The 14,885-nt window shown below is 58.1% G+C and overlaps 1 protein-coding gene across 3 annotated transcripts in view; it reads right to left on the bottom strand.

The window, feature by feature from the left end:
* Nucleotides 1–14,383, bottom strand: part of KSR2 (kinase suppressor of ras 2) — an 87,657-nt gene extending 73,274 nt beyond the window's left edge. For all 3 annotated transcript variants that reach the window (XM_054288592.1, XM_054288595.1, XM_054288594.1), the window contains exons 1-3: nt 14,201–14,383; nt 6,419–6,559; nt 5,509–5,659 (exon numbers count right to left, since the gene is read on the bottom strand). In XM_054288592.1, the coding sequence (XP_054144567.1) occupies nt 5,509–5,659; nt 6,419–6,559; nt 14,201–14,377 (469 nt within the window). In that variant the 5' untranslated portion in view covers nt 14,378–14,383. The remainder of the gene's footprint in view (nt 1–5,508; nt 5,660–6,418; nt 6,560–14,200) is intronic.
* Between the last annotated feature and the right edge of the window lie 502 nt (nt 14,384–14,885).

Genomic DNA, 14,885 nt, shown 5'->3' with positions numbered 1-14,885 from the left:
GTAATAATATAATATAATCATATTTATTTAATAAAAATTATATTCTTTTTGGATATCAGCCAAAGCCACCCCCCAATCTCATGCGCCACCTCTCCCGTCCCTGTGGATGCTCCCTTGGGGTGAATTTGTCTTCATTAACCCCTCAGATCCCTCCCTCTGCCCCATTTCAGCAGGGAAACTTTTCCCAAACCTCTCAATTAAAGACTGACAGGAAAACAAACTCCTGGGAAGAGGAGGCAGCTCTGGAATGCAGCTCATAGATCCAGAGATGGAAAAATTCCACCTGTCCCAAACCACAAAGAGCAAGGTTTGCTTTGTTTTCCTAAAATTTAAAAGCTGGTAATAATTCCCACAGGAGCTGCTGAGGCAGCCCAGCTGCTCCTGGGGATGCTCCCAGCGCTGCTTCCCTTCCCAAAAGCTGCTCCAAACTGGAGATTTCGCGATGGCCAGGATTTTTTGGGAACCAGCACCCACATGCCAGGATAGCAGCCTCTGGAATGGACTCTGGAATCCCCCAGCTTGGCAGCACGGGGATATCAGGGAGGTCAACCCTTCCCTCCTGTCCACCGCACCAGCACAGCTCCCAAATTCCCCCCAAACCGGGATTTTCCTGTTTTTCCCTCACTGCTCCCGACCCTGCCTGACTCCACGCTGTCCCCAAGCCACCCTCAGCCCTCCCAGGGCTCATCAAGATTCCATCCCAGCTCGTTTTTCCCGGGAGGGCACTTAAAAACCTGCACACATCGCCCAGCAGTCACAGCCCATCAACTCCTGCAGCCACAGCTCCAGGAGGACTTAATATTCAATTAATCCCGCTCCGGGATCAAACCCCAAAACAAAACCCCGCTGCCAAGGATCCCAGGAAAACCCAATTTTTGCTAACCCCACAAAGCAAGGGTGTGAGTGTGGATTTGTCACACTGATTTAGGGGATGCTCCGGGGTGTCACTGTGATATTTTATGAAAAATCCCTTCACTAGGATTTCTTCTCCTGGGAAGCTTCAGCTCCTCCTTGTTTTCCAGCTTATCCCTGTTCTCCCTGCTGCTTTGGATTGTGATTTGAAGAATTGCTTACCCAACATGTGAATTGTTTTTAATTAATGGCCAATCACCATCAGCTGTGTTAGACTCTGAGTCTGTCACGGGTTTTTATTATTGATTCTTGTCCGGCCTTCAGATGTCTCCTTTCTCTTTTTTTAGTATAGTTTTAGGATATAATTTCTTTTAATATCATATCATAATAAAATAAATCAGCCTTCTGAGAACCTGGAATCAAACTCTCATCTCTCACCCTGTCCTGGGGACCCTCACAACACCACAACACCACTGCTGCCCCTGGGATGCTCAGCTTGGGAAGTTCCTCCTTTTCCAAGCCCATCCATGAATCCATCTCCATGAAACAGCCTCCAGCTCCCTTGCCCAGGCCAGGGCAGCCTGGGAAATTAAAGGCTTCTAATTAACGACTCAATAAATAAAGATGGATGGGAAAGGTTAATCCTGAGCCTCATTCCTGCTTTATGAATACAAATCTTGGCGTCGTGGCATCGGCCGCTGCGGCTCCTGCCGAGGAATCCCAGCTTTTAAGGAGGATGCAACTTGTTCATTAATTACATTTTTGGGATGAGGACGATGTATTGATTCACCAGGAGATAAAATGCAGCTAAAACACAGATTAAAAGGTGTTTCTGAGGCTGTTGGTGCATGGGGGGGCTGTCATATCCCAATAGATCTAAAATCCCAGCACTGCATCCAAAAAGCATCGCTGCCATCCCGGGATGCTTTTCTATCCCCATCCTAAAAGTTTCCAGAGAGCTCCTAAGGGCTGGTCAACCTCACTGTCACAGAGCCATGGAGGCAGCCAGCAGCTCCAAATCCCTGGAATCCAGCGAATGGATGGATGGATGGATGGATGGATGGATGGATGGATGGATGGATGGATGGATGATGGATAAAAGCAGCACAGCACCCCCTTAGTGCACCCCAGAGCCACAACCCCGTCACTGCTCAGTCCCCAACAGCCCAGGGAGACATTCCCAAGTTCCCAGCAGTGCTGCTCTGCCCATCCCAATCCCACATCCCACCCAAACACACTGCCTGGACTGTAGGGAGTCTGGAGCTCCCAGTGCCCACCCTCAGCCCAAGGCACCCAGGGAGCATCCTGCCCTTCCCTGGCCAGAATTCCCACTGTTCCCAACTCCCTGCTGGCAGGAGAGGGGCAGGGACTCTGCTCCTGCTCTCCCAGGGGATGAAAAGAGGGGGAATTCCTGGGATGGAGCCGTTTGCTTGGCAGAGGCAGGGAGCAGGGAGCCCATCTGGTATCACAGGTGGAGCTTCCCACACCCAAATCCTCCAGAAATTCAGGGAGATTTGGTCTCCTCCACTGCCTGGGAGCTCATGCACCCCTCAGGTCACCTCCGTGTCCCCAGGGTTGTGCCATCCGTGGGACAATGCATCTCCAGGAGGGCACGGACCCACAGCAGCTGGAATTTCCAAGGATCCAGATCCAGCTGTGGCAGAGCAGGAATGGCCACAGCAGCATCCCAGGGACAGAGCAGCCAGAGCAGAGGGTGATGGATGGAGTTAAGTGGGAAACACAAACACTCCCTGCCTGGCTGGCTCTTCCCTGCTGGGACCCAATGGAGCACCAGGAATGCTGGCAGCCCCATCAGCTGCCCCATTAGGGAGCAAATGGAGCAGCAGCATCCCACAGGCCTCTGGTACTTCCATCTCCTCCTCCTTCCAACCAGAAAACTCCAGAGGAACCAGAGAAACTGCCTGCAGCTGCCCAGCCAAAGGCCAAGGTGGATTTTCCAAAGCAGGGAATTCCCTGGGCCGAGAGGGCAGAGGAGAGAGTGGGATTTGAGTGGAGCAGCTTTAAAAGTCAGAGGTGTTTGAACAAAGAGCAGCTGAGAGCCCTCCCGGGGCTCCCAGGGAGGCACCACCGCCCTTGCTCTGCACCGCCCTGCAAATATCAGGGAGAGCTCATGGAAATGCCAAGGGAAGGGAGGCAGGAGCTGGGTTTGGGGGGCTGGAGAGGGGGGATGTCAGAGACATCTTTTCATTAAAAATCCTTTCCTTAGGAGTTTTCCTCCTGAGAAGCTGAGAGGCCTCAGGAACAAAATGTAAACAATGGTTATCTGCTGCTGTGGAATGCAACAGGTGCATCTGTGATTGGTCTCATGAGGTTGTTTGCAATTAATGGCCAATCACAGACACCTGGCTTGGACACAGAGCCGAGCCACAAACCTTTGTTATCATTCTTTTCCTTTCTATTCTTAGCCAGCCTTCTGACGAAATCCTTTCTTCTATTCTTTTAGTATAGTTTTAATGTAATATGTATCATAAAATAATAAATAAAGCCTTCTGTTACATAGAGTCAGATCCTCACCTCTTCCCTCAACATAAGACCCCTGTGAACACTGTCACACCCCAGTGCCACTGTCCCCAGCACGGGGTGGCACTGCCACTCTGTGCCATGAGGGAGAGGATCCAGAACTGGTGGATGTGGCCAAAATCTCTCCAGGATGGAGCTGGGATTCCTCTCTGGGACATTCCATGCTCTGGGGACACTGCTGGGCCCCCAAAGCTGCCCCTCATTGAAACCATGTCCCCTGCTGTCCCCAAGGGCTGCTCCACACCTGCAGAGCCCAGCGGGGCTCGTTCCCAACCTCCCAAACCCTGGGGTGCAGCACTGTTGGAGGGGACAGCAGCCAGGCAGAGGGGTCTGGGGTCCCCAAATCACAGGGGTGTGCTGCTGTCCCAGAGCCACCCCCTGTGCTGGCAGTGGCCTTCCTGAACCACAGCACCGGTTCTGTGCTGCCATCCAGGGACGGGCTGTGCCAGAGGGGCTCCAGTGTGTCCAGGGCAGGGAACGGAGCTGGGAAGGGGCTGGAGCCCCAGGAGAGGCTGAGGGAGCTGGGCAGGGGCTCAGCCTGGAGCAAAGGAGGCTCAGGGGGCCCTTGTGGCTCTGCACAGCTCCTGACAGGAGGGGACGGCCGGGGGGGTCGGGCTGTGCTCCAGGGAACAGGGACAGGAGCAGAGGGAACGGCCTCAGGCTGGGCCAGGGCAGGGGCAGGGTGGGTTTGGGGACAATTCCTACATGGGAAGGATGGTCAGGCACTGGCACAGCTGCCCAGGGCAGTGCTGGATCCCCATCCCTGCAGGGATTTAGCAGCCATGTGGATGTGGCACTTGGAGACATGGGGCAGTGGTGGCCTTGCCAGTGCTGGGGAATGGCTGGACTCGCTCCTAAAGGATCTTTCCCAATAAATCGGTTCTGTTGTGACCCATCAGGGCTCGGCTGGGACCCGGCGCCAGCACAGCCGGACCTGCCCATCCCCTGCCGCATCACCCGGCCCCGCTCTGCCCCCGGTACCGGCGCAGCTGCCGCCGGAGCGGCGCCGGCAGCGATTGAAGAGCGGAGCTCTGCTGCCACCGCCCGGGGAGAGCAATGCAGCCCGAACCGCGCAGCGATGGAAACCGCACACACCGGGAATGGCACAGCACCGGGAACCGTGCATCCAGGACCAGGAACCGCACGGTACCGGGAACAAAACGGCACCGGGAACCGCACATCCAGCAGCGGGAACCGCACGGCGCCGGGAGCGGCGCATCCAGCGCCGGGAAGGGCGGGCAGGGCTGGGCATTCCCTGGGAAGGGGTCAGGGAATGGGGGCTCCGCTCCGACCCCGCCGGGAGGCGATGCTGGATCTGCCCTGAGGCTCCTGACCGAGCTCCTGCAGGCACGGGGGGGTCAGGGGACTCTGTAAATCATGGAATGGGCTGGATTTGGAGAGGCCCTCATCCAGTGCCACCCCTGCCATGGCAGGGACACCTCCCACTGTCCCAGGCTGCTCCAGCCCCAATGTCCAGCCTGGCCTTGGGCACTGCCAGGGATTCAGGGGCAGCCCCAGCTGCTCTGGGCACCCTGTGCCAGGGCCTGCCCACCCTGCCAGGGAACAATTCCCAATTCCCAATATCCCATCCATCCCTGCCCTCTGGCACTGGGAGCCATTCCCTGTGTCCTGTCCCTCCATCCCTTGTCCCCAGTCCCTCTCCAGCTCTCCTGGAGCCCCTTCAGGCCCTGCAAGGGGCTCTGAGCTCTCCCTGGAGCCTTCTCCTCTCCAGTGAGCACCCCCAGCTCTCCCAGCCTGGCTCCAGTCCCTGGAGCATCTCCTCCTCTCGTCTCACTCCATCAGCTCCAGGTCTTCCTGATGTTGGGGACCCCAGGGCTGGGGCAGCTCTGCAGGTGGGGTCTCACCTGAGTGGGGCAGAGGGGCAGAATCTCCCCCTTCTTTCCTGGGCAGGGGGGTTTTGGGGTCCCAGCTCTCACCCACCAGCACCCCAAACCCTTTTCCCAGCACAGCCCCCAGATGTCCCTGCAGGAAATTATTCCCAGGCAGCCCCGGGGATGCAGCAGCTCTGCCAACACTAAAACCACACTCCCAGTGCCCCCAGAGCAGGACGGTGGCACCCAGGCCGGGCAGGCTGAGGGCACAGGGGGCACTCACCGGACTTGTGGACGCTGCGCAGGCAGGACAGGGATGCGTTCAGCCGGGCACACTCCTCGCTGTTGGCCCCAAACTTCTCCACAGTGGCACAGACCTGGTCATCGGTCATGTCCAGCAGATCCTCCAGGCTGAGCTGCCCCGGGGCGATCTCCTGAGGGAGGACCGGGGCAGGAATGAGGGAGGAGGAGCAAACCCCCCTGGAGCATCCTCGGGGAACACCAGGGACAATCCATGGTTCCAAACCCCTCCATTTCCCACCTGAATCTCCAGGAAAACCTGGGGGAACTGAAGTTTTTCTACAGTTTTAGATCCAGTTTTTAAATCCAGGCCCAGCTCAGCCTCTGGGGGCACCAGAAAAACCCATCCCTGAGTGGGAACACGCAGCACCTGAGCTTCACTCCAGAATTCCCTTTTCCCTGGAGGTGGGATTGCCTTTGGGTGCCATCCCCTTGCTGCACGTGCAGGAGCCCAGATGTGACAGGAGGACACTGGTGGGGACATGGGGGATGTCCCCAGTGCAGAGGGGTCCGTGTGACACCCACTGGGGACAGCAATGGGGTGTCCTTGCTGCTGGGTGGGGTCAAAAATCCACCAAAAAAAAGGGAAGGAAAGGGAAAATGGGAAGGGAAAATGTGAAAAGGAGAAGGGGAAAGGGAAAAAGGAAAAGGGGGAAAGACGAAAAGGGGAAAGGGAAAATGGGAATGGGAAATGGGAAGGGGAAAGGAAAAGGGAGAAGGGGAAAGGGAAAAAGGGAAAAGGGGAAAATGGGAAATGGGAAGGGGAAAGGAAAGGAAAGGAAAAAGGAAAGGAAAGGAAAGGAAAGGAAAGGAAAGGAAAGGAAAGGAAAGGAAAGGAAAGGAAAGGAAAGGAAAGGAAAGGCTCCCTCCCTTTTCCCTTGGCCAGCCCTTACCTCCATCACCTCCTTGCGGATGTCGACGATGCGGAACCAGTGCAGGAGCTGGGGGAACCCCTCCAGTTTGGCATTGCGCTCCTGCAGGGCCACCTTCCTCTTGCAGGACAGCTGCCGGCTGAAATACTTCACCAGTTTGCTCTGGAAAAGAAGGGGAAACCCTCATGGGATCCCCCCACCGGCAGCTGGGGCTCTACTCTCACTCTGCCCCATCCCAAAAGGCTCAAAATTCTGCCCCAAAACGCTCCTGCAGCAAAGAGCATTGAGGTTTGGTGTCCAAGAGGGAATTTCCCTCCTAAAAAATCCCTTTATCAGCTCCTTCACCCCAAATCCAGCACTGAGGTCTCGTTCAGGGGGTGGGCAGCCCTTGGCATGCCCTGGGGATGTGAGAGGGACAGGGGGGACAGGTGCCACTTTTCCCACAAACGCTGCCCAGCCACCTACAGGACACTTTTCCCATTTCTATTCCCAACCTCAGGGCCAAGAGACCCTTAAAGGGCACGGTCTCCTCTCTTACACTCAGATTTGATGCCAAGAACCCCCCAAACATCCCTCAAAAGCCACATTCCCTTCTTTTTCCCCCCACAAAAACCCTACAAGGGGAGCAGCCACAGCTTCCCACCCCAAGGCTGCAATGTGGCATTTTCTCCTCATTCCCCCCTCCCCAACCCAAATCTTCCTCTTTCCCTGCTCCATTCCCCCTCTCTGCTCCTTTGCAGCCCCATCCCTGCTCAGATCATCCCCCAAATCCCCCAAATCCTCCCACCCCTAGGCCGGAGCTGTTCCCAACCACAGCCCAGCTCCCAAAATGAAGCTGCCCTCCTTTTTTTGGGAATTCAGAGCAGGGCTGGGAAGCTGCAGGGATTTCCTGCTCCTGCTTTTCCAGCTGGGCGATTCCTCGGTGCCTGCAGCACTAGATGGTGCTGTGCCCCTGCTCCTGCACACCCCAAAATCAGCCAGGTGAAATTCGGGCTGATTTGGGATACAGGGATGAGGGGAGAACCCCCTGGCGGGATTTGGGAGTTTTCCCATCTTTCCTGGAAATTAAATTTCCCCAATTTTCCCCACTCTTTCCCCATTCCCAGCTCACCTCTGCATGTTGATGGTGGGGGCTGCCCCGTCCCCAGCCCCATTCCCACCCCAGGACCCTGATTTTGGCATCGGGGGTGCTCAGAAATAAATCACCTTTATTCCCTTTGGGATGCCACCTGGAGAGGCAGAACGGAGAACAGGCCGGGGGCAGGATGGGGATTTTTTAGGGATTTCTTTTCCTGGTGTTTTGTGTCCATGCAAGGGCATTTTTGGGGAGACAGGAGCTGCCTCTGGGTGTGTTCAAAGTGCCTGGGGCTGCTTCAGCTCCAACAGCCTGGAGTGTGTTTGGGGTGTGAGATCCAGGATGATCCTTAAAACTTTGATTGTCTGGTTTGGGAATGTTTTGCCTTAAAAATCAGCCCTGGGAGTGGGGCAGGGCTCTGAAGGGCTGAGGGCTCCCTGCAGCCCCCCAGGTCCGGATTTGCCTCGTTTTTGGGGGTTAATTTTCAGGAATTAATCAGAGATTGCCATCACCCCCAAAATCACCCCCAGGTGGGTGAGGGCCCTGCCAGGCTCTCAGGACAGGGTTGTCACCCCCTGGCAGCTTCTCTCCATCCTCAGCCTGGCTACCAGGGATTAATTCCTGAAAATTAATCCCCCCAAAATGAGGCAAATCCAGACCTGGGGGGCTGCAGGGAACCCAGAGCTCTGCTCCACTTCCAGGGCTGATTTTTAAGGAAAAACACTCCCAAAACAGACAATCAAAGGTTTAAGGATCCGCCTGGATCTCACACCCCAAACACACTCCTGAAGCAGCCCCAGGCACTTTGAACACACCCAGAGGCAGCTCCTGTCTCCCAAAAAATGCCCTTGCATGGACACAAAACACCAGGAAAAGAAATCCCTAAAAAATCCCCATCCTGCCCCCGGCCTGTTCTCCGTTCTGCCTCTCCAGGTGGCATCCCAAAGGGAATAAAGGTGATTTATTTCTGAGCACCCCCGGTGCCAAAATCAGGGTCCTGGGGTGGGAATGGGGCTGGGGATGGGGCAGCCCCCACCATCAACATGCAGAGGTGAGCTGGGAATGGGGAAAGAGTGGGGAAAATTGGGGAAGTTAAATTTCCAGGTGGGGGGAATCACTCTCACGGAGCCCTTGAGTGACAGGAGGGGTCATTTTTAACCCAAAAGAGGACCCCCAGGTGCTTTGCTCCATGGATTTGCTCCAGCCAGGAAAAAAAGAAGCCCAGAACCCCTCTGTAAAATCCAGAGGCTCTCGGCGTTCGATGGGGATGGAAAGGGGAGGGAATTCCCTGCCCCATCTCCCGCTCATCCCGACACGGAGCAAGTTTGGGAAACGCCGCGTTCCTGCTGTGGCACAGCCTCCTCCGTGCCTCAGTTTCCCCTCCCGGAGGCGGGCAGGGGGCACGAGGAGAGGGGCGGGAACCCCGCGGATCCCTCCCTTCCTGCGGGTGGAATTTGATCCTGGATTTTCCTGTGGAATTGGCGTTGTTTTCCCACCTTCCCAGCGCCTCTCCCTGCCGCATCCCTGCCCGGGGATGCTCTGGGGTGAAGGAGTGAAACCGCCAGGATTTCTGTATCTTTGGGGGATCCAGCAGCTCCCGGAACCCCGCAGGTCCTCGGAAACAGCCCTGGGGGCGGAGGAGCGATGTCCCCGCTCCATTGTCACTCCACAGGACCTTGGGTGACCCCGGCCAGGAGAGGGGCCGGGATCACCCAGGGTTGAAGCCGGATTTCCCAATCCCAATTTCCCGAGCAGGAATTTCTCTGGGCTCGTCCCAAAGCCAACATGGTTGCTGGCCCCAGCCTCGGCAGGTTCCGAGCCGGTGTCCCAAGGAGCCACAGGGCAGCTGTTCCCCCCTGGAATGGGATCCTTGGCATCAGCCGGGCTGGAGGCAGCACCAGCCCTGCCTGGAGACCGGGAAAATCCAGGAGGGGGTGTTCATTTATTCATCTGGCAGCCAGTGAGCTGTGGGGAATGCCCATCGCATCCCATCCCAACCCATCTCTTTTCTTCCCCATCCCATCCCACACCATCCCATCCATCCTCCTTCCATCCCATCCCACACCATCCCTTTCCATTCTATTCTCCCCATTCTTTCTCTTCCCATCCCATCCCTTTCTTTCCCCACCCAATCCCATTCCCCATCCCATCCATCCTCTTTGCACCCCATCTCTTCCCATTCTGTGCCATCCTCTCATTCCTTTCCTGCTATTCTTCCTCACCCCATCCCATCCCATCCCATCCCATCCCTTTTCTTCCTCACCCCATCCCATTCCTTCCCATCCAATCCATCCTCCTTCCATCCCATCCCTTCCCATTCTATCCTCCCCATTATTTCTGTTCCCACCCCATCCCATCCCATCCCACCCCATACCTTTCCTTCCCCACCCAATCCCATTCCCCATCCCATCCATCCTCCTTCCACTCGTACCCTTCCCATTCTCTGCCATCCTCTCATTCCTTGCCTGCTGTTCTTCCTCATCCCATCCCATCCCATCCCATCCCGATCAGCACATCCTCTCGCTTCACTTCTTCTGCACCCCTAAAAATCCTTTTCTGTGACAAGAAACGCGAGCAGAGCGGCTCCCTCTGAGGGGCTCGTTATTCCAGAGGCACCTGGAGCAGCCTGGGGCTGGGGAATTCCTTGCCACGGTTCTATTCTCTCTCTCAGGGCTCTCCCAAGGTCCTGTTGGGCTTGTGAGGTGTTTCTGCCTCTGCTCATCCTTTATTTCGGGAGATGCTAAATGGTCCCTGGGGGTTTTGCTGGGAGTACAGGAGCCAAAATGTCTCCATCCAGCATCCAGGGAGGATCCAGCTCTGGGAAAAGTGCACTGTGCTCACCCATGGTATGAGACAGCAGACAATCCCCACGTTCAAGGCAGAGAAAATCATAAAATCATGTAATGGTTTGGGTTGGAAGGAGCTTAAAGCTCATCCAGTTTCACCCCATGGGCGGGGACACCTTCCGCTATCCCAGGTTGCTCCAAGCCCTGTCCAACCTGGCCTGGGACACTTCCAGGGATCCAGGGGCAGCCACAGCTGCTCTGGGCAAATCCCAGTGCTGGGACAGCATCTCCAGAGCCTGTGGAGGTTTGGGAATGGCCCCAGCTCTTTCCTCAGAGCCTCTTCCCATCCTCACCACACAGCAGCCAAAAGTATCCTGGGAGAGTTCCCTGTTCCTGGCAGGAGCAGAGCAAGACAGGGAGAGGGAAATGTTGATCCTGGAGCCATCCACCAGTTCCTGGGAGCCCTGACTCTCATTTTGACACTGGGATGGGGTTTAACCCCACAGACAGAACAGTGCTGTGGGACAGTTGGGAGTATCACCCAGCTCTGACCAAATTTTCCTTCTGCTGTTCCCAAACTCCACAAAACACAGCACCCCTATCCATATTTACACCCCAAACTCCACCAAACACATCATCCCCTATCCATATTTACACCCCAACCCCAAATTTAAAACCATAAATCCCAGCTGCCACACTCGGACAGGGATAAAATCCCACAGCCCAGGCAAGGCTGAGGGATGGACACTCAGCTCCTTCTATGCTGCCCCATAGGAGGCAAATCAAAGACAATTCCAACTCCAGGTGTTTTATCCCAGCTGCTGCCTTGGTTCCCACTGGAACCTGTCCCAAGACCCAAAAAGCCTCCCAGCTCCAAGGATTGCCCCTGGAACCATGGAATCCATCCCAAAAATGCTGTACAGCAGGAGGCAGGAGGATGGGAGCTCAGCCTACCTTAAGGTGGCTTAAAACAAAAAAAAAAAAAGAAGGGAAAAACTTCTACTAATCCAGCAAAATCAATGTTTAGCCTATGAAGATTAACCAAAACCCCATGGATTCTCCTGTTTTATTCCAGGTTCGTGCTGACACAAGGGCTGGGCACTGTCCCCAGTGCCACATCCCAGGTCACCCCTCCCTTTGCCACGGCACTGCCTGGCCCAGCTCTGCTGCCCCCAGATGGGAAGGGAAGAGGCACAGAGTGAGACTCAGAGTCTGTGCCACGTCCTTGGGACGTGCTGGTGGCAGCAGGGACTCAGGGACACAGAGACTCGGGGACTTGGGGACTCAGGGCCAAGCTGAGCTCCTGCTGACGCTGGTGGCAACCCAGGACAACGCCAGGAGCCAGCCCAGGGCTGGCATTGGGAATGTGGCCCTGGATTCACTCCCCTCGTGGGAATCACCCTGGGTTTGAGGTGAAAAACAACCAGAGAGTGTCAGCCGGGATGTCCTTGGCTGGAACATCCCCAGCTCCCGGTTTGGGCATGTTTTAGGGATGGCAATGCCAGGGTTCCCTGTAGCTGGCGCTGAGGGATCCATAGGGGCTGGAGAGGCATGAGACAGCAGAGAAGCCACACGTTCAGGCAGTGAAAATCACAAAATCATGGAATGGTTTGGGTTGGAAGGAGCTTAAAGCTCATCCAGTTCCACCCCATGGAGAGGAACACCTTCCACCTGAGTGATCCAGTGCTTCCCTGTGAGTATTTGTAGGATAACAACCCCCTGACCACCTCCAAACCCTTCACCCAGCCCCATCTGAGCTGCCCCAGTGGCACTGGGATGCTGGGAAGGAGCATCCCACCAGGATGGCATCCCTCAAATAAACCTCCAGATCCTTCATCCAGCCCCAGTTTGGCTGCCCCAGTGGTACTGGGATGCTGGGAAGGAGCATCCCACCAGGATGGCATCCCCCAAAAACCTCCAAACCCAAAATTCAGCCCCAGTTTGGCTGCCCCAGTGGTACTGGGATGCTGGGAAGGAGCATCCCACCAGGATGGCATCCCCCAAAAACCTCCAAACCCTCTATCCAGCCCCAGTTCAGCTGCCCCAGTGGTACTGGGATGCTGGGAAGGAGCATCCCACCAGGATAACATCCCCCAAAAAAGCCTCCAAACCCTTCTTTCAGCCCCAGCTGAGTTACTCTACTGGCACTGGGATACTGGGAAGGAGCATCCCACCAGGATGGCATCTCACCAGGATGGCACTCCCCCAAAAAACCTCCAAACACTTCATCCAGCCCCAGTTTGGCTGCCCCAGTGGCACTGGGATGCTGAGAAGGAGCATCCCACCAGGATGGCTCCACCACACTCCCCTCCATGTCCATGGCACACAGACAGGGAATCCTCAGTGCTGACCTCAACGAGGCCAATCACTCCATGTGGGATGAGCTCCTGCACCTCCTGGCAGGTTCTCCTGGGGATTTGGAGCCTGGTGCATCCCAAAAAGTCTCCATCACACCCCAAAGAGTCTCCAGCACACCCCAAAACCACTGTTATCCCTCTCCTGAGGTTGCTCCAGGACCAACAGCTCCCAGCCCCTCACACAGAGAGTTGGGATGAACCAGGGCTGGGATCAAGGGATGGGAGTGGGAATGAGCACAAGCTGGGATGCAGAGCAAGGAGCTGCACCCCAAACCTGGGGTGTCCCCACGAGTGGCACAGCAGTGACGTGGTGACACCCCAATTGTCCCCACAGCATTGGGGAGCAGGAGCAGCAGGACAGGGTGCTCCAGTCACATCAAGAGCCACGAGCTGCCCCACAGAGGGGCTGCAGGAGCAGCTGCAAGGCCTGAGAGGGATCAGGCTCTGAAACCCCCCCAGCTCAGCGCCAGCCGCCCCCACAGCAGCAGCACAGCCCCGCTGGCGTCTCCCAGGGTCACGGCCTCGCTCCTCCTGCTCTGTGCCAGCTGCAGGGATCCCACTCAGCCCTGGCAATCCCTGGTGTTCCCTGCCCGTCCCAGCCCACCCACCTCCTGCTGAACCACAGATTCACCCCAGCAGGGGCTCAGAACCCTCCAAAAGGAGCCTCATCCCCTGGAAGGCAGGGGTGGGGAGGGGAGAAGGCAGCTGGTCTGCGAGGGAGGGATGCAGGTGGGCATGGGGGATACAGGTGCAGGTGGGTCAGGGGGATGCAGGTGAGCCAGAGGGATGCAGGTGGGCATGGGGGATGCAGCCACCTGGGTCAGCTGGAGTCTGCTGGAAGGGATGCAGGTGGGCTGAGGGGATGCAGCTCAGGGAAGGGGATTCAAGCAGGCCCAGGGGATGCAGCCCCGTGGAAGGGATGCAGGTGGGCTGAGGGGATGCAGCCTGCTGGAAGGGATGCAGCCAGGCCCGTGGGATGCAGCCTGCCACAAGGAAAGCAGGTGGGCCGAAGGGATGCAGTCCAGGGAAAGGGATGCAGGCAGGGTGGAGGGATGCACGCAGGCAGCAGGGGTGCAGGTGGGCCGATGGGATGCAGCCCGGTGGAAGGGACGGAGCAGGAACCTGGAGGAAGGGATGGGGCCGGGCCGGGGAATGCAGGAAGGGGGAGGGGGTGCAGGTGGGCCGGGAGATACAGGTGGGCCGGGGATGGACGCAGGTGGGCCGGGGGATACCGGGGGATACCGGGGATGGATGCAGGTGGGCCGGGGATGGATGCAGGTGGGCCGGGGGATGCCGCCTGCCGGGCGGTGGAAGCCGGGGGAGGGACGCGGCCGGGCCGGGGGATGCCGGGGGATACCGGGAGGATGCCGGGGGATACCGGGGCGCTGCGGCCGTGGCCGGGCGGCCCCGGTGGGTGCCGGCAGCAGGGCTCGGTGGTCCCGGACCCACCTCGGGGCCACCTGCAGAGCGCGCAGCCTCACTCGGGCGCACCGCAGCGCCGCGGGGGAACCCGCCGCGGCCCGGGGGGGTGGGGGGGAGACCGATGGGGGGGTGTTGATGTTGGGGGGGGTCGGCGGGCCCGTACCTCCAGGGTGCGGATCTCCTTCTGCGTGAGGTCGTTGGAGGCGGCGCACTTGGTGCGGAGCCCCTCCAGGTTGGAGATGCTGATGTCGATCATGTTCTGGACCAGCTCGCACTGCTGCAGCGCCTTCTGCAGACTCAGCTCCTGCTCCTCGCTCCTCGTCATGTTGTCCTCATCCATCGCTCGCCTCCCCCCCCCCCCCGCCCGCCCGCCCTCCCCTCCGCCCGCCGCCGCCGCGGCCCCCCCTCCGCTCGGCTCCGCTCGCCGGCCCCCGCCGCCGCTCAGCCCCGCTCGGCCGCGGCCCGCAGCATCGCGGTGCCCACCGAGCCGTCAGCGCGGCGCCGCCGCCGCTACCCCCCCCCGGGCGCGGCGGGGCGGGGGCGGGGGCGGCGCGCTCCGGCTCCGCGGGGCCGCGCTCGCTGCGCGCCGCTCCGCGCGGGAACCCCCGCACACCCCCGGGCCGGCAGCCCCGGGCCCGGCATCGCCCCCGCACCCACACGCGCATCAGCATGCTCACCCCCGTCAGCACCCTCACCGGCATCAGCACCCCCACACCATCTTCAGCAACCCCCCCCCAAGATTATCAACACCCCCCCAATCTTATCAACACCCCCCCCCAAGCTTATCAACATCCCTCCAGCTTTATCATCACCCCCAGCCCCATCACCCCCACACCCCCTCATCCTCA

This window comes from Melozone crissalis, unplaced genomic scaffold, assembly GCF_028551555.1.
Source record: "Melozone crissalis strain CALT ecotype California unplaced genomic scaffold, PUWL_Pcris_2 ptg000063l_1, whole genome shotgun sequence".
NCBI lineage: Eukaryota > Metazoa > Chordata > Aves > Passeriformes > Passerellidae > Melozone > Melozone crissalis.
The sequence above is the reverse complement of the archived record's forward strand: the minus strand, read 5'-3'. Positions and strand labels throughout refer to the sequence as shown.